The sequence below is a fragment of the Durio zibethinus genome, chromosome 2, assembly GCF_047325235.1.
Source record: "Durio zibethinus cultivar Kanyao isolate XHJ-2024 chromosome 2, ASM4732523v1, whole genome shotgun sequence".
Taxonomy (NCBI): domain Eukaryota; kingdom Viridiplantae; phylum Streptophyta; class Magnoliopsida; order Malvales; family Malvaceae; genus Durio; species Durio zibethinus.
Window position 1 is genome coordinate 2,468,427 of NC_143163.1, and position 20,579 is coordinate 2,489,005.

Here is a 20,579-nt window from a genome sequence, read left to right on the forward strand (position 1 = left end):
GTGATCAATTAATAAAATATTAAAATAATTATTTTTTTGTTTTTTTTTGTTTAACTTTAATTTTATTGAAAAGTTTTAATTTTAATATTAAATATATTAAAATCAAAGATTTTTTTTAAATTTTAAAATTCTATAAAAATCAATATATGATAAATATTTTAGAATGAAAAAAAGTATTATTATTGGATTTAATTAATTAATAGGGTGCATTAATACTCTTATTTGAGAAGGAAAGAATGATGTTGCTACCACCATAGACCTTTTTTTTTTTTTTTTTTTGGGTTCACGCTTGATCTCAATTTTTGTAATATAAAACAGAATTTCAGATGCAATATTTCAGAAAGTGACTTTACAGCAACACAATTCTTAGCGATGGTGGCTTAAAAATGGTCAAAATTCAAAAGCAAAGACCAGAACAAGTTTTGGTCCCCAAGGAACTTGCTTTTACTAGATCAAAAGGAATCTTGGTACGATTACATATTATAATAATCATGCAAGAAGAGAAAAGTCATGGCCGACCATCATGGTGGATGGAAAGAAGAGGACGAAAGGAATGAACTAGAAAAAGTAGTATGTGACCACATTTTTTTTTATTATTTTTTTGCTTTTTGTTCTAGTGTAAAAAATTAGAAAGTTTATTAACCTTCTCCCATGGTTATAATCAACAAGTCGATCATATAAAATTACAATATTCCTGTAAAGTATAACATAAATTGCATATTTTAATCAACAAGTTGATGATGGAATAGAAAATAAGATTCAATCAATCTGTCTTGTATAATTATAGCATCTATGAGTTGAGTTTTTCGGTTTATGTATATGAAATTTGATGGACCAACTACTACTATATGGTTGGTACTCAATTAGGCAAAATATTTTGAATTAGAAGCAAAATAATTTTCATTTTTGTGTCGATAAAGACACAGAATCTTTTCTTTAATATGAAAGAAATGGTGGTATGAGAATAGAGAAAAAAAATTATAATTACATGAATAAAATAGATTAAATTTTTAAGTTCTAAATATATGAAATTTTGGTATATTGTTGAACTTCAGTAACACCACCACAAAGAAAGAGGAAAAGCCTGCAATGAGAGGTCGATTTCATACAAATTGAATAAGAAACAATCATAACATTGAGAAAAGACCAGAGTTTATACCTCTCACTGGTTTCTGATTGATGAAATTCAGTGTAAGAATGAAGCATCAAATCATGCAACATGTATGACATGCCCCATCTTGATAACCATTGTATATTTTTTCCCTGGACTCATAAAAATGGCTCCAAAGTCTAATTCCAAGCCCTATTTATCTACAAGCTTTAACAAAGATCATTAAATTTTCCTCAACTATGCTGGATTCAACTGTTTTACTTTAGAAAATAGACTGCCATGGTTCTCAACGTTGAAAACGTTCTTCAAACCTTGGTCTAGCGACTTCATGAACGACATCCTCGTCTTGATCAAGATGAATTAAAAGCTCAATTTCTCATCGCAGCTAACTAGGCAAACGTGGAGGCATGTAAAAATTACCTATATTTGTATTAAGTCAACAATTAGAATGTTCTGAAAATGATGTTTATTTGGAAAGAGTCAAAAGGGAAAGAAAGTTTTTCGCTAAATTTTTATGTAAAGGATATCATAACTTGAGGATAGAAAGAGTTACAAATATTAGAATTTAAACCTAAAATTTATTAGATGCCATCTTAAGATGATTACATGAATCAGCTATGTTTTCTTGCTACATTACAAATATGATATTTCTTGAATTTCTGCAAAATCTTTAGCAGCTCCACTAGTTAAGTAAAAGGTAGTCTTTGTGCATTACCAATATGAATGGTTACCTAACACTTTCATTCATGATGAATATGTTGACGTGTGTTTAGTTTTGGCCACAAACATCACAAACTACTTGAGAATTAACTGTTGAAACATCGCAAAAGCCGTATAATAAGATCAGAAGTGCCAGACGTTTTATTCTAAGAAAAGAGGCACTTTTAGTTATATCAGAACTTACAGCCTGATCACAACTTTCGTTATTAATGAACTTCTTTTTGTTTGATAATATTTCTGGAATACTGAAACTTAAGTAAGCTAAGTTCAATAAATTAGTAGGCAAAGGAGGAAGGATGCGCACGTGTAGCACCTAGTTCAGCCCATGGCATACTTCTGGGTCCAGCTTCGAGCTGTAGATTCGTACTTGAATTTGTCAGTTTTGCACATATGAGCAATCTCTGGAACGAGAGGGTCATCAGGGTTTGGGTCCGTTAGCAGTGAGCATATAGAGAGTAAAACCTGTAGGTAGATATAGCATTTAGTTTTCAAGATTCATTTCTTCACCCCCCGCCCCTTTTTTCAAGTTGTTTAGAAATCCATTATCGTTTTTTATGCAGTGCCCAAATCAATTAGCAAGCTTACTACCTTAGATATGGTGAGCGCAGGACTCCATTGTTCTTTGAGTATGTCTAAGCAGATATTGCCATTGCTGTTTATGTTTGGATGGAAAACCTTGGTCCTGAAGGCAACCTGAAAACAAATTATTGTTGAAAAAGATTAGGATGAATATGTTAGATAAGAGTCATTGGGATTGGCTAGTCTTTGTTGTGGAAAACTAGATGTGAAAGAAAGAAGACCTTGGGAGGTTTAAAAGGATAATCAGGTGGGAAATGGATTGTCACAAGAAAAACACCACCAGCGTAGGGACTATCATTTGGACCAATAATAGTTGCCTGCCAATGGAACATATCCTCAGCCACAGGACCTGAAAGTGCAGCATAATCAAGTAGTTAATTACCTTACAAACAAGAATGAATTATTATTTATGGCCAAGGCTGAGGAAAACTTAATTCTTTTTATTATCAATCCACCTGCACTGCATGAAGTTGGGGGATCTCTCTGCAAGTCCTTGAGCTCCTTCAATATTCTTTTTGACGCCATTAAGAAAATTTCAGATGCAGAAGGCTTATATTTCAGAAATGGGAATTCAAGAGGGAGATGAAAATAGGAATGAAGGAAAATTACTAAGGGACGACCCCCAAAGGGAAGATAGTGTATTTAATGGAGGAATTGCAAGAGAGGTGTGAAAGATAAAGAGGTCCACAAAATTCTTTTCATACTGATGAAAGTGGGCACAGTATAAATTCCAGAGAAAAAGTTAGCAAGTAAAGAATAAATAAATTTAGAAAAAGAAGAAAAACTTGGAAGATATTGTGCTACAGGATTGATATTTTTCGTTCCACTGAAACCGAGTAATAATCACTTGATTCATGTATCTCTGCTTATAATTGACGTTTTGTTACAGCAGAAAGATGCTATCTCTTCAATGAGATCAAAGAGAATCATTTGTTTCCAAATTGGTTTAAACTTTCTCAGTCAACCAATTTCATTCCACAGAATTTACTCTTTCCGTGGATAAATTTGACGCCTAAATAGAACTTAATCATGATGATGATAGTGATCATTTTCGAATAAAGCACCATATGACAGCAACAAACAAACCAAGGATTATAGGTCTAAATGGAACCTCCTTCTCGAAGGTATGGCTTGAATATCAAAGAATGAAACCCGAGGCTAAAACCATAGGGCATCTTGGAAACTACACGCCACCCACGTCGCCCAACAGGAAAAAGATTCCTTCTTAGCTAAACTGACTTCTTTGGCTGAGAATCTGAGAAAGCTAAGAAGTTGACGGGTCTAATAGGCACCACAGAATTTGATTAACAAAATCTTCCAAAAGAATATGGATGCAATATTCATCCACGCATGAATAGGTTCAAGGGCATGATATTCTGTCTTTCTCGTTGTTAGTCTGTCTTCAGTCTCATGTTTCCCCTAGTTTCCTCACTCTCTTCCTCTTATTCCAGCTCATGTAATCCGATGACCCTAACTATCTTAAATACAATGGAAGACCAAAGCGGTAAGATCAAGTAGGGGAACAAACATTACTCAATTAGACAAGTGAAAAACAGTTTCGTGACTAACTTAAAAACCACAGACATATATTAGTAAGTTCCTTTAAATGTAATAGATCGGATTACATCACAAGATACAAGAGGAAACAATTTGGTTTTTCTTACGGAGGGGTTCTCCGCATTCTAGTCGATAGATCAAGCATATCCAAACCCAAAGAAACTGAAGGGATAGTGTGCTTGTTAACAAACACATTGAGGACCATTAATATATACAAATTTAAAATACAATCCAGGAGAACAAAAGCACATATTTTGATGCTTATAATAGAGAGTTCCCTAGTTCTGTCAGTTCAGACTACATATCAAAAGGAGCTATTTTCTCAAGATGAGAAGAGATAATAGATATGGTGAGAGACTAACAGATTAAGTGGCTAATTGGTCATGGTATCCACCCTGGTACTCATAACTCTTCTTTGCATGATCACAATATTGAGCAAGCCTTTTGTACCTTTCTCTTCTTTTTCTTCTTCTGCTTTGGAGGCTGGAGAACCACCTTGATGGCCTCGTCAAAGACAGCTTTCACATTCTGTATTTCAAGAGATGATTAACACAAATCTCTTCCAAGACTCAAAAACAAAAGGCTGAAGATAAATTACCCCAATATTTATGTACCTGCTGTGTTTTTGAACTACATTCAATGTAAACAGGTGCTCCAATTAGCTTTCTCAATTCCTCACCCTTTTCAGCATGAAAAAGAAAAAAAAAGTAGAGAATCAAAATTAGGATCTGATGCTTCAACTAAAATAATACTCTGGTCAAGAACTACAAATAGCAGCATGCAGAGCCAATGCCAATAACTCAGCAGAATTTGTTATTACTATGTAAAGCAGCTGTTAATACCTGGGCTGTGGTAATGGGTACAGCACTAGGATGATCTATGAAGAACTGCTTATCATCCCGAAGATCTACATAAGAAAATTTAGCAGCCGTTAATAAATCATAGACCAACTAAAGATAAATTTAGCAGTTACTGATTCGATATCTACTTTAAAAAATGTTCAAAAGGATATTTCCAGGAATATTTAGTAAGAACATTAGGAAACATTGTGACCAGAATTGAAAATTGCAGGTTGAGAAATGGAGTGCTTCCATTAGTTTTAAAAAAGGTAAGCTTCCACTGGTAGTTGCTTTATTATTTTCCTTGTTATCCATCTTGCACAGGATTTTTTTTTCCCTCTTTTGAAACTCATAAAGGGATTCTTCCCTCGATGATTAATGTATTCATGCCACAGGGATATGGACAATTTAACTTGCTATAGATGGAGTGATGAACAGGAATGGAAGTAAACCTAGAAATACAATTGCAAATGAAAGAACATAAAGTAGGCCCCAGTATAAAAATGTTTTCCTCTTAGATGATGAACATGTTATTGGGTTCATATTCTACTTCAGCATCTTATAGGATTAGTTCAACACAATAACTTTCTTATAATTCCCAAAGATTTCCTTAAAACGAGCAAATAGTCAATGGAACTTTAGTTTCAATTTTGGTTCTCCAGCTGGAAGGGTGGGGCTGGGGAGGACATAAGAGCGTATAGATTATTCCACAAGCTTCTAATATATTCAGAATGATTACTTCCGATGACTCGTTAGGAGAAATAATTTACTGGCAGATAACAAACTGTAACTGATTGTAACAGGATTTATAATTTCTGCAGGACTTAGCTAGTAAGTTTCCATCCTGTTAAAGCATTCTTTCAAATAAATTAGAAAACATACTAAATTGACAAAGTCAGAATGCACTGGTTTCAGGTTTCTGCCACTATGGAATTTTTGCCTTACTCCAAATCAAGCTAATGATCCATGTGGAAAAAGAAACTAACCTCCACCATTTAGATAAAGACAGAATGGTAGAAGGTTTCGGTAGGGGTACTAGTAATTGAACCGTGTAAATTCTAATTGTTCTTTTTTTTCTTAACAAGAAGACTGAAAAGAAAATGTCAATAGTTGTAAAGGTTATGGTGGCTTTATCAAGAAAGTCTTGCGATGGAACCATCATTATAGAGAACAAACCTCCATTCAGGATTTTAGGTGGTAGGACACACTAATCTTACGGTGCAGGAGCAAATGCCAAACAAAAGGATAATCATCTTGAGGCACTACACTGTTTCTCCCTTCTCTCAAGGGCAATGAACTCCCCCCACCCGGGCAGGGAAAATGAGAAGGAAAAAAGGTGTTAAAAGTATTGTAAACTTAATAGGATTCATTAGCCTTAACCACAATATATTATACGGGAAAAAAATGAAAACTATAGCATTAAGAGCTGATGAAAAGGAACAGATAATCGATAAATTCAAAATAAATATTGGGGTAGAATCTAACCAAGCTTAGTCCCAACAAGAACAATTGGAACACCCGGAGCATAATGCCTCAATTCAGGAATCCACTGAGAATTTGAAACAGAGAATGTATTAGCAGATCAAGCAATTAGAAAGTATCTCACTAAAAAGGAGGCGAAAAGTTTCTATAAATAATAATAATCCCACTTTCTTAGCAACATTTTCATAGCTGGCTTTGCTAATGAGAGAGAATGCCAATAGGAAGACATCTGCTCCACGATAGCTCAAAGGTCTTAATCTATTGTAATCTTCCTGGCCTGTTCCATGACAGAAAAAAAAAAAAAATATATATATATATATATATACAAAATCAAAACTACCAAAATAAACATTCTAAAACACAAATTAGGAAAAAGTATGGAACTGAGACTTACCAGCAGTATCCCACAATCCCAAATTAACAGTGTTCCCATCCACAACCACATTTGCACTAAAGTTGTCAAAAACAGTTGGTACATAATCCTGTTTCACAAGACATTTTAGAGGATGGGGGGAAAACGTTATAATCACCCTCTCTAAAAATCATGGTAAAATAATCGTAAAAATGAAGCAAGAACTAGACAATCATGATTACAAAACTAGCATCAATCAACTCTATGGGTAAAGTTAAGCACAAGGAGAAAATTCTAGCACAAGCATTGTTCTTACACCAATGAAAAGGACAAAAAACCAATATCATGACCATCACCCAAGATTCAGACTCATGAACTGATGAAAGCACCTATCATAAAAAAACTCTAAATGGAACTTTTTACCAGCAATAGTTTCAGATATAACAATTTGTTTTCTTTCCTTTGTTTCTAGCAGAAATCTGGAGAAATTTCTAGTTTTAACCTTAATTTGCAAAGTAACATGAAAGCCTAAAATGGTAAGCATTATTTTTACCAAGATGATGCATCAAAACTAAAACAAACCAAATAATGACAAAGTTATAAACTATAAAAAGCAATAAATTGCAGCAAGTTTTTGCAACGAAAATCCCCAAGAAATTGCTCGTTTGAACACAATTTTTAAAGAATGATTCAATTATTCAGAACAATCTTATATACCAAATTCAAAATTCCAAAGATAAGCATAATCAATGAGAAAAGAGAAACAAAAATCCAATAATGAACCCATCTTAGTGAAAAAAGTCACATTGACCTAAAAAAACAGCAAAGTTACCGTTTAGTTGCCAAGAAAATACGGGAAACAAAAATGTAAAAAAAAACCCATGAAAACTCAAGTCAAAAACATTCTGTTCTTCTTTCTTCAGTACCAAGAAGGGTCAACTTTCTCAGGGATCAAACAGAAAAGAGAAACCCTAAAAAGACAAAAAAAAAAAAGATGGTTTTTTTTTAAACTTACAGTAGGGAAAGTATTGCTGGTATAGGAGATGAGCATGCAAGTCTTGCCGACGGCACCGTCACCGACTGTGACGCATTTTATGAACCTGGAAGCACTCATTTTTACACCACGTGTAACCGGCAAAAATAAAGTACAGTTAGAGCTGTTCTTCGTCTCCTTCCGGCTATTTCTTTCCTTGTTTGTTGTCCAAATCCAAACAGCGGAAAAGCAACACCAAGTCTAGCTGTTGTTAAGGTAGGACATTATTATTATTATTTTATTGTTTTATTATTATTGCTTTATGTTGAGTTGGGAGAAAGAAGTTGAGAGCTATGTAAACTGAAAGACATTGTCGGAAGGAAAGCAAAAGGTGGAAAGAAAGAGAGAAGAATTGGGGGAGGAAAGGAAAGACAGCTCTTGGACAGCTATAACGAGGAACGCCTTAAACCCGGCCCCAAATTTCTAGTTCTAACATGGTAACATCAGACCCACCTTGCCCTTTCTTCACTTCTATTTTTCATTTTTCATTTTATCACAATATTACCACTGCTATTAATATATTTTTTTTTATTTAGTTTTGAACTTTTGATGCGAATATCCAATTTTTTATTAAAAATATTTAATTATATATTGATATAAAAAATTTTAACAGTTAAATATATATAAAAAATTATAGACCAAAACAATAAAAATATCAATCCACTTGTTAAAAAATTAATCGTGCATAAAATTATTAAAAATAAATCAATGTGGATTAGAAAAATATATAGGTGAATTATTAAAAAGAAAGAAGATTTATATTGGGGCATTCATATCTTATTAGAAGAAATTTGGTGGTGATTAAGACATAAATAAATAGCAAGAAAAATGGAGCAACATGCGTAATTTGCATGTGAACCGCGAAGTTCATTTTTTTAATTCTGAATTAAGTAATGTTGTAGACTTTTATTTAATAATAATTAAAAAAATTTGAGGAAGATTAGAGTCGAATAAAATCTTATTAATAATAACCTTTGAATATATAATTATTACACCAAATCTTCCTCCCACTCTCTGTACATTTAGGTCCCTATGAATAAAATTATAGATTTTGAATTCCAAAAAAAAAAAAAAGATTAATTAATAGTGTGTATATATATACATATATCATCCAAGTTAAGATTTTTTTTTTGAGATAACAAATGTTAAGAAGTAATTTTCCTTTTTTTTGTACGTAAACTTGTACTTCTAGATTTGTACTTTAAAACATTAAAATCGATGTTTTTTTTCAAAATAATAATAAAAAAAAGTCCTTGACAATGTTTAACAAGTAACGAAAAGCATAATATATAGTTGGAGAATTCTCATGACATTTTTAATTTTGTGTATGGTCAAATCAAACTCTATTGCTTGGGCCGCCACCATCAAAAATAATATAGCAAGTTGGGAAATTTTTCTTTGATGTAACCATGTAGGGCGAGAGTTTCCCTTCTTCATGAAGTAAAGTTGAAGTAAAATAAAAACGTGGGGGGAAAATAGTAGAGATGAGAGAGACTTGGATCACAAGAGTAGAGCAACTAAAATTAGTATGAACCTTGTTCTATTTCCTGACGCATCAGCCATCACATTGAATTCAATCAATTGAAAACCAGCTAAATCGTTAATGGTGGTTGTTAAGTTGGTTAAAGGCACCCAATCACCTGCAACACTTGAGATTTTATATCAACTGCGACATCCCAACAAAGCTGCATCATCAATATTCACTGTTTCGGCCAATGCTTTAAGGTCGCAAACAATTAGTTACTTCAGGGAACAGGCCAGGACCCATTCTTTCATTTGTTTTCACAGTTTGAAAACCTCATTTAAATCCTAGTTTCTTTAGTCCAACACCTAGAAAAATTGCCTGGCTCAAGGAAAGGGGAGGTGGCATTTTTTTTTCTTTATAATTTTTGGATTGAAAAGGGTGTTGTTGTATGGATACTTAGTGGGCAAAGTGTTGTTCTTGTGATTTTTAATGATATTCCAAAACGTCTGAAAAATGGAATTAGGCCAACTAACAGTATACTATAAAGACATTAAAATTCTCAAAGCACATGGGCCGGTTGCCACCAACTCCATGTGCATGGATAACCAACTTTCTACTACTCTCTCGTGTCAATTTCAACATCATTGTATCTGTCACTGTCCTGAGATGCCGTGTCCCCTACTTGTTTGTTCCTACCAATCAGCCCTGCTATCAATTTCCCTTACTACCCCAGATTCTTTCCTTCCTTATTTATGGATCATATTTTGATTTTGATACCCTAAAGTTCATGCTTAAAGCCTTGAAAGACTGTCTAACTGTGTACATCGATTTGGGTTCCCATAAAAATCATGTTAGATTAGATTCTGAGTTTTATGATCGACTTCCAAGTGAGAATAACCTATTAAGTGTAAAAAATATAGTGCCTAGAAACATCAATTTTCAATCGAAGAAGTAATGAATTAAGAAACAAAAACTTAATTAATTGCTGTTCAAAGAAATGAAAATCACTTGGGCATCCAACTTGTGTCTAGATACCTTAAGCTTGAGAACTATAGGTTAAAGAGTCGCTGACCTCAGAATACAAGAATTAGAAACTCAATTGTTCATGTCCCTGAATTGCCAACTCTGCAGCGTACTATGGGGGTATGGAGTACTCAAGCCAAAGGATTGTTTTTATCAATCAATGCACCAAAGCGCTGAATATGACCATGGAGTACTCAACTCAAGCCTCTTCATCCAAGCCAAAAATATCTAGGTCAATCAATTTTCCAACGGTGATTCCATTTTTCCTCCAAAGTTTGCCCCTGCTCTACTTTCCTCCTTTTGGAATCCAGCTGTTTGTTTCTTTGTAGAGATATTTCTTGTTTTACAGCAGATACTTTCCTGAGCATAGATGGATGAATCTTTAAAGTAAATGGAAAGAACAAAAATTACAATTACCGAGAAAGAGAGAAAATGTATGATGTACCTCTTCTCTGAGCCAACAATTTTTTGAACAGACATTTTAGATGCTCCATTTGCAAATTTGGAACTCATTTCCCCTACATTTACAACGTAATTATCAATGACAGGTTGCAGGATATTGCATAGATTTGCAACCAGCATGAGCAGAGAGGGTTTCTAATCCAACACCTGTAACTGCATTAAGAAATCTTATCCCTTGTGAGTGTCTATTTGTTGTCACCTTATCTCCATTTCTGCTCATTCAATTACAACTCAAACTAATCAGTGGTTTCTCTATTTTATTCTATTTTTAAATGCGATTGTAGTTGCAGAGATATAATTTATGCTATTGATTATATACCTTAATGCCTGTTTGAGTGCTTCTACAGACAGTAGTTTGACTGGCTTTGTGGGCTTTTTCAAGTTTGTTCTATCAGATAGAGGATCAACCAGATATATTCCTTCTGATCTAAGAGGATTTCTAAATGCTGTTGTCAAGTTTCTGTAAGATTTGAAAAAGGAAATTGTCACTTATGAGAATTAAAAAAGGAATGAAGTGAGCAATTTAATTTGATAGCACGAGGGCTCAAAAATGACATGGATCATTGATCACCTACCCTCCCATTAGCTCAGTTCGCCTTGTGGAATATCTTTCTGAATTTTTCTACAGAATATAACAAAAGAGAGTTATCAGGAGGTGATTTACTTCCAAATCCCAAGGGGTTGGTCAAACAAGATAAAGATGAATAATGCGTACCAATTTGTGATATTGGCAGTAAGCACCTTGATGTCTGAGATAACAGAATGGCTAAAAGTTAAAATATAAAGAGATAAATTACATTGATGAACATAAAAAGAAAACTGGATAACACAAAGACTCATATTCAATTGATTAGGTAGTTGTTTAACTAGCTGCATGAAAAAAACATAAAAAACCAAATTGCATTGATGAAAAAACATAAGAAAGCTATGAAATATTTTAAAAAGAAAACTAAATAAAGAATTAAGTCATGATTTCACATCTAATTTGTATCCAAGATTTTCTCAAGAAGAATCAGCTTTCTTTACTTCTTGCTTAACCACATAATTCATCAATCCACATTTCAAACATTCACCAAAAACCAGACTCCTCTGACTTGAAGCTACCAACAACAATTTTACAAGTGTTAAGCATTTTCTGTTCTTCTGACATGGCAGTTAGACACCATGCACTACAAGCAAACTGCAAACAAGGTAATGACTGATATTGCAGGGAAGTTTAAAATCATAGATTGTTGATGATGAAAGCATAGTTGGAGAAACCATAATCATTCATTAGGAAAGCCTAGTAGCATCATTCAAATCATTTTTCCTTTTCAGCCATTTTTTTACCAGAAATAAAGGCCTGAATCAGATGCAGAGGAGCTTGTTACTCTTCTATCACTCAAAATTAATCATTTAATATATACCATTTAGTATAAAATAGATGTTTCTCTCAATCCCTTTTCTTGATCAGGTAGAGTACATGAGACCCATTGTGCACGGACAGTCAATAAAACAAAAGAACCTTAAGGAAGAAAGCATACTTATTTATGACAAGTGTGCAAGCCATTCCATCCTTTCTTTTCCCCTTGCAAACGCCATAGTCAGCTGAAGCGCCAATCTTTAGAATTTGGTTGGGTGCAGTGACACTCAAGGAAAATCCCGATCCCTACAAAATGATACAGAAGGTATTAATTTCTTCATGAAGAGTACCCAGCATGATCCAATTAACATATGACAAGTTGATACCTTGGCATCTTTGCGTACGGTGCAACCGAACAATGCAAAAACAGTTCCAGCCTGCTCCTTACAGTTCTGCTGATAAGCATCTCCAAACAAGAATAGAGAAACAGTATTTTCATCTAAACACCCAATTTTCCATATGCTATAGGTTTGCCCGATAGAGCTAGTCTTTGGATTCCCCTTTTCAGTCAACACTCCTATGGTTGCCCAACATCCATAAAGAGTGTCTCCCACCAGCAAATTCCTGTAAAAAGCCAAAATATCTAGTCACCTACCACATTGCAGTTTATATCTAACTAAGCTTCATACAGAACCTTGCAAGTAATATTCAGGTAAAAACAAACTTGACGGGAACTTAACATCCAAAAAGCAAGAAAACATCTTCCAAAATTTAATCATCTAGCAATAAAAGCTTATATTGCAAGCAGAAGAAGTAAAATAACATACTTTATAGTTGATAGCCGAACGAAACGAATATCAGACAAGCGCTCACTTAGCTCTGAAGGGCTGACCAATTGCTTCCTGAAAACAGAAGAAAAGCACAAACTAAACATGAAAAAAGTACTAGCAGGAAACTGTCACGATATTTCCCTTTAGTACATTTGGCTTGTTTGCAGAGAAAATAGGCATAAAAAAGGTGATGTCTTTTAACTAATATTTTAAGAATGTTTTTGCCTCCAATAATCAGAAAAGACACCAAATTCAATCCAAGTCATCATTAAGCTATTGTAGAAGAATTGGATTTGCAGTTGGCTTCACCTTATACGCAAACCTGAAAACTTCTCAACTAGAACATCATTTGAACTCTTTGACTTTGACTTGGCAGGTCTCTCAACCGGTTTGGGTTCATAATCAAGGCAATCCTCGACAACATTCTTAAAGACAGACAAGTCGGTCTTCCTTCTTTGCCTTGGCGATCCATCATCTGATAGGTACCCTACAAATTTAGGCTAACAAACTTGTAAGAAAAACTGAGGGAAACCCATCATCAAAATTTTGTATAAGAAGAAACTGAGAGATACCCATTATCAATTTTGGAAGCAAGAAAAATAAATAAGCAAAACCCATATCTGAAATATGCAAATAAAAGGAAATTGGGAAATGCCGAGGCAGGGGCACAAACTTAGAAGCAATTAGGGGAAAATAAAAGATACCCAGAAAGGGTTTTTTAAAGAACGAATCCAAAGGCAAATCAGCCATGAGAAAAATAGTGGAAAATTTTTGACTGATGAGAAAACGTGCATGGGTTTACCTGGAGAACGAGAGCGAGGATTTGAAGGGGAAGCTGGAGGAGTTTCCAAAACCCTGTCTTGGAGAGAGAGAAGGAGATCCAGATCGTCTTCGTGACTTGTCATGTGTAAATCTCCTTCGAGTGAAACGGATCTAGTCGCTTTTTCTAAGTAAAAAGAAACGATTTTGAAGCTCTCTTTTATCAAATGGAATGAAATAATTTGGAAAAAAGAGTTACTTTTTTCTTTGGTTTTCTGGAGGGAGTCTTGAAAGGTGCTTTGGAGGGAAATGAAAAAGAGGCTCGCGATTCGCCGTTAACTTCATTTAGCCTATACGAAACGCAGCGATTTACTTAGTTATCATATTTGGCAATTCGAATTATCATGTTATGTAAAATATTATATTTATATTATATTTTATATAAAAATTATATATTATAATTTATGTTAATATAAAAATATAAAATATTTTTTAAAAAAATTTATTAAATTTATTTATAATTTTATTAAATTTTAAATTATATTACTTTTATTTTTTTATTTATATTATTTTTATATTATATCATAATATCATATTTTAAATTATTAAATTCACGTGCGATAAAAACAAAATCTCAACATATCATAATTCATTTCTTAAAAGAGTTGAGTAAATTTAAGTTACAATTCTCATTAATTTATTTTGAAAACAAATTCATTTGTTCTTATATACTTTTAATCTCTGAACATTGTAATTAAGTATTAATATAGTTATAAATATATACTAAATTTAAGCTGGTTAGATGTATGATTTTAATTTATAATAATATTTTAATATATTATAAAATCAAAAATTATAAAAGAGAATTTGAGAAAAATAAGAAATATATAATAAAATAATTACATCATATATAAATTATTATCATTTAAAAACAAAGCAAAAGTAAAAGATTCAAATATATTGAAAATGTTAATACAATGAATTTGAAAAAAAAATTCAAATATTTTTATATGCATGATCATCTCAATTGCTATCAATGATTTGTAAATAAATTTATTAATTAAAAATTTAAAATTTTAATATAAAAATTAAAAAGTTGATTATGATTTATTTTGTAAATAATTTAAGAAAGATATAATAATGAGTATTTAATTTGTTTGAGAAATAAAAAAATTGAAATTTGGTGTATATAATATTTTAATGAACCTTACATAATTCAAAATTATAATTGATTAATTATAATGTATTAATTGCAAATGATATGTTATTAAATGTTGGATTTATAATATTTGATTAATAATGAGAATATATTTTTTCACAATTAAATAGGAATTTATAGTTCTTTAATTAAAATTACAATGTCAATGATTAAAAGCAAATTTTACATGCTCAAAAAAAAAAAAAACATATATATATATATAAATATTTATATTGGTTGGCTTCATAATCGCAACAGATTAATAGTGTCTGTTAAGATACACACACATAGCCATTGACGCGGCTATCTCCCTCCAAATTCAGATTCTTCCAAGAATAGCAAATTTCCTCAAGAAAAATAGGAAATCTTAAACATTCAAAGGTTAAAAATAGTAATATGACATACGCGAATCCGAAATTTCATGCAGCACCTTACGTTCACCATGTCTTTCTCCTATATCATTGTCTGTCCAAGTTATTGTCATTTGAGCTCCCCTTTTAAGGTAAAGGCTCCCAAAGTAGATAGGCTCGATTAGTTCTGGTTTCTGCAATAAAATTTTTTTCTATTTTGTCTAAGACATAAAACCAAAAAAAATAATAATAATAAAAGGAAGAATTTTTCTAGTGAAATAGCAATGGCGGTATCAAGACGTGTACTTTTGATAACCCTTTTGTCGACCTTTCTGGTTACTTCCAGCATTGCACATGACAAGAAAGATGATGAAGATGGAGATGAAATTAAGGCTGAAGGTAAGGCAAATCTGGGCGTGACATATGATGGAAGGTCTTTGATTGTCAATGGCAAAAGAGAGCTTCTCTTTTCGGGATCCATTCATTACCCTCGCAGCACCCCAGCTGTATGGTGTTTTTTTTTTTTTTTAAGCACCGGTTGATTTCTGAAAGTCTTTTGATTTGATGGATGTGTTTAGAACTAACTTTATTTTGTTGAATTGGGTTCAGGTCTGGCCCGACATCCTCAGAAAAGCTAAACAAGGAGGTCTGAACGTGATTGAGACGTATGTTTTCTGGAACGGTCATGAACCAGTTCAGGGCCAGTTCAATTTTGAAGGAGAATATGACTTGGTGAAGTTCATCAAGATGATTGCTGAGAATAAAATGTATGCAATTCTCAGGGTTGGCCCGTTTATCCAGGCTGAATGGAACCATGGGTAAATATTTAAAATTCTCATATTCTTTCCATTCTTATAGAATCCTCTATCTGCTTAACAATGGAGTTTTTCATTGTGAACTTAATTCAGAGGATTACCATACTGGCTAAGAGAGGTCCCCAACATCACATTTCGTTCTAATAATGAACCATTTAAGGTAATATATCTTGTAGATCGACTTGGTGAGAACGTTCTTCTATATATACAAGCGATACAAGATTTTATTCGAGTAAAAATTTTACCATGTGCAGTACCACATGAAAAAGTTCGTTACAATGATTATTGACAAAATGAAGGAGGAGAAGTTGTTTGCTCCACAAGGAGGCCCTATCATTTTATCACAGGTTTGGTTGATAGACTCTTCTCCTCCTAAAACCTAGATCAGTACTAATATCATTTATTCTAAGTTTGATATCTTATAAATTTTACAGATCGAGAATGAGTACAACACCATTCAACTAGCATTCAGAGAACATGGAGACATTTATGTTCAGTGGGCTGGAAAGATGGCCGTTGCGTTGGACACAGGAGTCCCATGGATCATGTGCAAGCAGAGAGATGCCCCAGATCCAATTGTAAGTTTACCTGATAAATTCTTGATGTACAAGTAATTTTCTTGCTTTGAAGAGACCATTGGACATTCTCCATCCTGGGGCATGTTTGTTTATCATTAACTACAAGAACTTTGACATAAATCTATGAAAGATAGAAAACGTGTTTATTTTGCATAACAAAGCAGTGATATAAACTTCATCGTTCAGATCAATACATGCAATGGAAGACATTGTGGAGATACTTTCACAGGTCCAAATAGGCCCAACAAGCCTTCACTGTGGACTGAGAACTGGACTGCGCAGTAAGTATGATATTATTGAAGATGTTCTCTGGTGAGCATATTGTTGTGTATATGGGCTAATGTTGAGGCTGTTTACATGTGTTTTTAACAATTCAGGTATAGAGTATTCGGAGATCCACCATCTCAAAGGTCAGCAGAAGATTTAGCATACTCGGTCGCTCGCTTCGTCTCAAAAAAGGGTACTCTGGTCAACTACTATATGGTAGGAAGATGCTTGGCTGTCTTCTCCAGCTTTAGTTCTTTTCAAATGACACTCCTTTTAGGCATAGCTCACTGTTATTTTTGTGTTTGCAGTACCATGGTGGAACAAATTATGGCAGAACAAGCGCTGCTTTTACAACAACTCGTTACTATGACGAAGCCCCTCTTGATGAATATGGTGGGAATAAGAATATTGTTATCTGATTATCTTTGGATTGAAGTCCTCTATAGTACAGCTAATTTCACATGTTCTGAATGTTGTAGGTTTGCAAAGGGACCCAAAATGGGGTCACCTCAAGGACGTTCACAAGGCCCTAAATTTGTGCAAGAAGGCTCTTTTTTGGGGGTCTCCTGTTGTCGAAAAGTTGGGTCCAGACCAAGAGGTAAGCATCTATCTAGACTAATTGAGTGGACTCAGTCAGAGGAATCGATATGGTTACCAAGAGTTAAGCGATTATTGTGAAATGCAGGTTCGAATCTGGGAGCAACCTGGAACTTCAAACTGTGCAGCTTTCTTGGCCAACAATGACACCAAGAAAGCACAAACAATCCATTTCAGGGGTCAAGAATATGGCCTGCCAGCTCGCTCCATTAGTATCCTCCCTGACTGCAAGACCGTGATTTTCAACACTCACATGGTAAACCAAATTCCTGACCCTTTATATGTCTGAATTTTGATATCTCCAATTCTAGTAACTACAAGTTGCCTCGTGTTTTCTTGTGCTTTAGAGCTTGTAAATAACTTATCTTGATTATTGAACGCAGATCACAGCACAACATAACACAAGAAATTTTGTAAGATCAGCAATTGCAAACAAGAACTTTAACTGGGAGATATACAAGGAAGTCCCTCCTACTCAAGCTGGACATAGGACCAAGGAGCCAATGGAGCTTTATGAATTGACCAAAGACACAACGGACTATGCTTGGTATACGACTAGGTAAAAACACAAAGATAAAGCAGATTTAATTGATTTTATCTGTCAGAAGTTACCAGGGGTTTCTGCTTACTGTCTGAATTTGACTTGTGTATGAAATTCTTGCTGCAGAATTGAATTGAATCGACGTGACTTACCAATGAAAAAAGAAATCTTCCCAGTTTTAAGGGTTGCAAGTCTTGGCCATGGAATCCAGGCCTTTGTAAATGGCGAATACATAGGTAAGTGCAGCATTGCATACATTCCAAGCAACAGAATTATATAGCTTTGAGAACTTCTTTTGCATGGTTATATTACCTAATATTAGTGTTTTTTCTTAGGTACCGCTCATGGGAGCAAAGTTGAGAAGAGCTTTGTCTTCCAGAAACCTGTAAAGTTCGTAGAAGGGACTAACAATATTGCTCTCTTGGGTGTTTTAGTGGGACTTCCAGTAAGGCTTTTGCCACTTAAGTACTTTTGGGCTTGAATGAAATTTAGAGCAGCTACTGATGAGATTTTCTTTATTAATCAAGGATAGCGGAGCCTACATGGAGCACAGATTTGCTGGGCCTCGTTCTATCAACATCCTGGGTTTGAACACTGGAACACTTGACGTATCACTAAATGGCTGGGGGCATCAGGTATCAGTGGAATTAGACTTTCTATAGTATCACACAAGCAATAGTTGATGGTGGCTAATTAACCAGATACGGTAACTGTAATTTCAGGTTGGACTGGTAGGAGAAAAGAAGCAAATATATACTGAGAAAGGCTCAAAGACGGTAGAGTGGACAAAGCCAGGTGGAGGAGAAGCTTTAACATGGTACAAGGTAATTCCTGGGAAATTTCAATGTTAGGAATGCTTGAAAAATTCTTTCTAGATGTATCAAATTAATATTCATAATTAAAACACAAATGGTTGACATATGAATGATAAATGGTAACTCCAATTGAGAGTGAATAAGATTTAAACAGGTTCATCTATCAAGCATGTTTTGCAAAAACTGAAATTTTCTTGTTGCTCAGGGATATTTTGATGCACCTGAAGGAGACAATCCATTAGCTATCAGGATGACTGGTATGGGGAAAGGTATGGTCTGGATCAATGGTCAAAGCATTGGCCGATATTGGATGTCTTACCTCTCTCCACTTCTACAGCCTACTCAATCCGAGTATGTAAACCATAAGCACTGAACTATAACCAGAAAGATATCTTCATCAGTAAAACCAAACTAAAATTCTTTTCATTTATGCCTCTAATTTAGGTACCAAATCCCAAGATCGTGCCTGAAGCCAAAGCAGAATCTTATTGTTATATTTGAGGAAGAGGGAGGTGATCCTAAAGATGTTGAGATACTACTAGTTGATAGGGATACAATCTGCAGTTACGTAACCGAATATCATCCACCATCTGTGAGATTATTTGAAAGCAAAGGTGGTAACTTCAGAGCCAAGGTGAATGATTTGAACCCAATGTCTGCATTGACATGTCCAAACCAGAAACAAATCGTTGCCGTAGAGTTTGCTAGCTTTGGTGATCCTTTTGGTGCTTGTGGAGGCTACTTTGTTGGAAATTGCTCGTCTCCCGTATCCAAGGAAGTTGTTGAAAAGGTAAGCTCCATTCCCAGCATGTTACCTGTTATCAGTTGAGTATTTCTTACAAGACGCTTGTGTTTGAACAGTTTTGCTTGGGAAAAACCAGCTGCGAAATTCCACTGGACAGCGTGCTTTTTGACAATAAAAATGATGCATGTCCAGAGATGAAGAAGGCTTTGGCCGTCCAAGTGAAATGTGCTTATAAACACTAGTCCTAGAGCTTGAATTAAGCTTGAGAATTTCTTGAGCTAGCTCATTTCCTTTTCTAGATAGAGACAAGAGTGCTTTGGACAAGTCAAAATTACTATTCAACTTTCTTTGTTTTTCTTAACCGTAAATTTGCAACGGGATGATTGTGCAATTTCCAAAATCAATTTATTCTTCAAGCATTTTTCTTTTTCTTATCTTCCATTTATGCAAACAAAAAGAAAAAGTTTGTTTGGTACACATGTTCTAGTCTAGTATTGTAAACCCAGACAAAGATGTTGCGCCAATGGTCGAAATTTTGCAATCTTTGGGCAAAGAAAGGCATAGAATGAGGGGTAAAGCCAAAATTTTTCGTTGGGAGGGCCTAAAATATATTATACATTTATATGATTAATGTAAAAGAAAAAAAATAGCATATGAGATACTAATAAATTCAAAATATAATGAATGTAATTACATTATAATGGATAATTTTGAATTAAGTAAAACAATTTTTAAATTTCAAAATTCATAATTCATATTGCATATATGTAAAGTATTGTATAAAAATTAATATCTCAACATCAAAAGAAAAAATGAATAATCAAAGCCTAACTAATAATTAAGACTAGCATGGGATTGCGTACATTTAAAAGAAGTTAAAGGTGGTCCTTGATTAGGAAAGCCTCCCTTCTCATTAAATTTTTTGGTATAAAAAAAAAGTTTAAAGGATTATAGAAAATAAAAGAAAAAAAAAGTAAACTTCAAGGAGCAATTAATTTTGTCTAAATATTATAATAATTTAACTTTCTTAAATTGTTCTGCTATTATTAGCATACAAATAAAATAGTTGACACACCATGATTGATGTTAATATATATATTTGACTAATTGAGAATAAAG

The 20,579-nt window shown here is 33.8% G+C and overlaps 4 protein-coding genes across 5 annotated transcripts; 1 reads left to right on the forward strand and 3 right to left on the reverse strand.

Annotated features, from left to right (window-relative positions):
- Nucleotides 1–1,949: 1,949 nt before the first annotated feature.
- Nucleotides 1,950–3,208, reverse strand: LOC111308747 (ubiquitin-conjugating enzyme E2 10-like). The gene is made up of 4 exons (XM_022907319.2): nucleotides 2,866–3,208; nucleotides 2,632–2,759; nucleotides 2,420–2,524; nucleotides 1,950–2,293 (listed from the first exon to the last, which is right to left on the reverse strand). The coding sequence occupies exons 1-4, from the start codon at nucleotides 2,933–2,935 to the stop codon at nucleotides 2,150–2,152; spliced, it is 447 nt and encodes a 148-aa protein (XP_022763054.1). The 5' UTR covers nucleotides 2,936–3,208; the 3' UTR covers nucleotides 1,950–2,149.
- Nucleotides 3,209–4,143: 935 nt separating this feature from the next.
- Nucleotides 4,144–8,134, reverse strand: LOC111308746 (rac-like GTP-binding protein ARAC3). The gene is made up of 7 exons (XM_022907318.2): nucleotides 7,656–8,134; nucleotides 6,683–6,770; nucleotides 6,456–6,565; nucleotides 6,292–6,355; nucleotides 4,810–4,874; nucleotides 4,582–4,647; nucleotides 4,144–4,495 (listed from the first exon to the last, which is right to left on the reverse strand). The coding sequence occupies exons 1-7, from the start codon at nucleotides 7,752–7,754 to the stop codon at nucleotides 4,391–4,393; spliced, it is 597 nt and encodes a 198-aa protein (XP_022763053.1). The 5' UTR covers nucleotides 7,755–8,134; the 3' UTR covers nucleotides 4,144–4,390.
- A 1,919-nt stretch (nucleotides 8,135–10,053) lies between these two features.
- On the reverse strand, nucleotides 10,054–13,877 carry MCM10 (minichromosome maintenance 10). 2 transcript variants are annotated; one of them, XM_022907321.2, is made up of 11 exons: nucleotides 13,598–13,877; nucleotides 13,105–13,282; nucleotides 12,793–12,867; nucleotides 12,352–12,589; nucleotides 12,147–12,271; nucleotides 11,339–11,372; nucleotides 11,199–11,245; nucleotides 10,943–11,083; nucleotides 10,771–10,835; nucleotides 10,607–10,679; nucleotides 10,054–10,521 (listed from the first exon to the last, which is right to left on the reverse strand). In XM_022907321.2, exons 1-11 carry the CDS (start codon nucleotides 13,698–13,700, stop codon nucleotides 10,395–10,397), a joined length of 1,206 nt encoding a protein of 401 aa, XP_022763056.2. In that variant the 5' UTR covers nucleotides 13,701–13,877; the 3' UTR covers nucleotides 10,054–10,394. The 2 variants fall into 2 exon arrangements, with proteins under 2 accessions (XP_022763056.2, XP_089601484.1); XM_089745358.1 differs by lacking the exon at nucleotides 10,054–10,521 and having other exon boundaries at nucleotides 10,607–10,776; nucleotides 13,598–13,839.
- A 1,404-nt stretch (nucleotides 13,878–15,281) lies between these two features.
- LOC111308223 (beta-galactosidase 13-like) lies at nucleotides 15,282–19,879 on the forward strand. Its single transcript, XM_022906538.2, has 18 exons — nucleotides 15,282–15,608; nucleotides 15,712–15,920; nucleotides 16,011–16,077; nucleotides 16,172–16,264; nucleotides 16,352–16,495; nucleotides 16,682–16,776; nucleotides 16,873–16,978; nucleotides 17,071–17,155; nucleotides 17,242–17,360; nucleotides 17,448–17,615; nucleotides 17,743–17,918; nucleotides 18,027–18,136; nucleotides 18,236–18,345; nucleotides 18,428–18,535; nucleotides 18,623–18,724; nucleotides 18,921–19,066; nucleotides 19,160–19,505; nucleotides 19,577–19,879. The coding sequence occupies exons 1-18, from the start codon at nucleotides 15,387–15,389 to the stop codon at nucleotides 19,700–19,702; spliced, it is 2,532 nt and encodes an 843-aa protein (XP_022762273.2). The 5' UTR covers nucleotides 15,282–15,386; the 3' UTR covers nucleotides 19,703–19,879.
- The last annotated feature ends 700 nt before the right edge of the window (nucleotides 19,880–20,579 follow it).

What these genes read in the sequence shown, in the direction of transcription:
- LOC111308223 (XM_022906538.2), top strand. Translation starts at nt 15,387, where the DNA reads ATGGCGGTATCAAGACGTGTACTTTTGATAACCCTTTTGTCGACCTTT. An exon ending in CAGGCTGAATGGAACCATGG is followed by an intron (nt 15,921 to 16,010) that starts GTAAATATTTAA and finishes AACTTAATTCAG; the next exon opens with AGGATTACCATACTGGCTAA. An exon ending in TGATTTTCAACACTCACATG is followed by an intron (nt 17,616 to 17,742) that starts GTAAACCAAATT and finishes TATTGAACGCAG; the next exon opens with ATCACAGCACAACATAACAC.
- LOC111308747 (XM_022907319.2), bottom strand. Translation starts at nt 2,935, where the DNA reads ATGGCGTCAAAAAGAATATTGAAGGAGCTCAAGGACTTGCAGAGAGAT. An exon ending in CCCAACTTCATGCAGTGCAG is followed by an intron (nt 2,760 to 2,865) that starts GTGGATTGATAA and finishes CTGCACTTTCAG; the next exon opens with GTCCTGTGGCTGAGGATATG. An exon ending in CTGCGCTCACCATATCTAAG is followed by an intron (nt 2,294 to 2,419) that starts GTAGTAAGCTTG and finishes ATCTACCTACAG; the next exon opens with GTTTTACTCTCTATATGCTC.
- MCM10 (XM_022907321.2), bottom strand. Translation starts at nt 13,700, where the DNA reads ATGACAAGTCACGAAGACGATCTGGATCTCCTTCTCTCTCTCCAAGAC. An exon ending in TGCACACTTGTCATAAATAA is followed by an intron (nt 11,373 to 12,146) that starts GTATGCTTTCTT and finishes CTGTTATCTCAG; the next exon opens with ACATCAAGGTGCTTACTGCC. An exon ending in CGAACTGAGCTAATGGGAGG is followed by an intron (nt 11,084 to 11,198) that starts GTAGGTGATCAA and finishes CAAATCTTACAG; the next exon opens with AAACTTGACAACAGCATTTA.
- LOC111308746 (XM_022907318.2), bottom strand. Translation starts at nt 7,754, where the DNA reads ATGAGTGCTTCCAGGTTCATAAAATGCGTCACAGTCGGTGACGGTGCC. An exon ending in GGGATTGTGGGATACTGCTG is followed by an intron (nt 6,566 to 6,682) that starts GTAAGTCTCAGT and finishes GTCATGGAACAG; the next exon opens with GCCAGGAAGATTACAATAGA. An exon ending in TCTTGTTGGGACTAAGCTTG is followed by an intron (nt 4,875 to 6,291) that starts GTTAGATTCTAC and finishes TTTCTTATGTAG; the next exon opens with ATCTTCGGGATGATAAGCAG.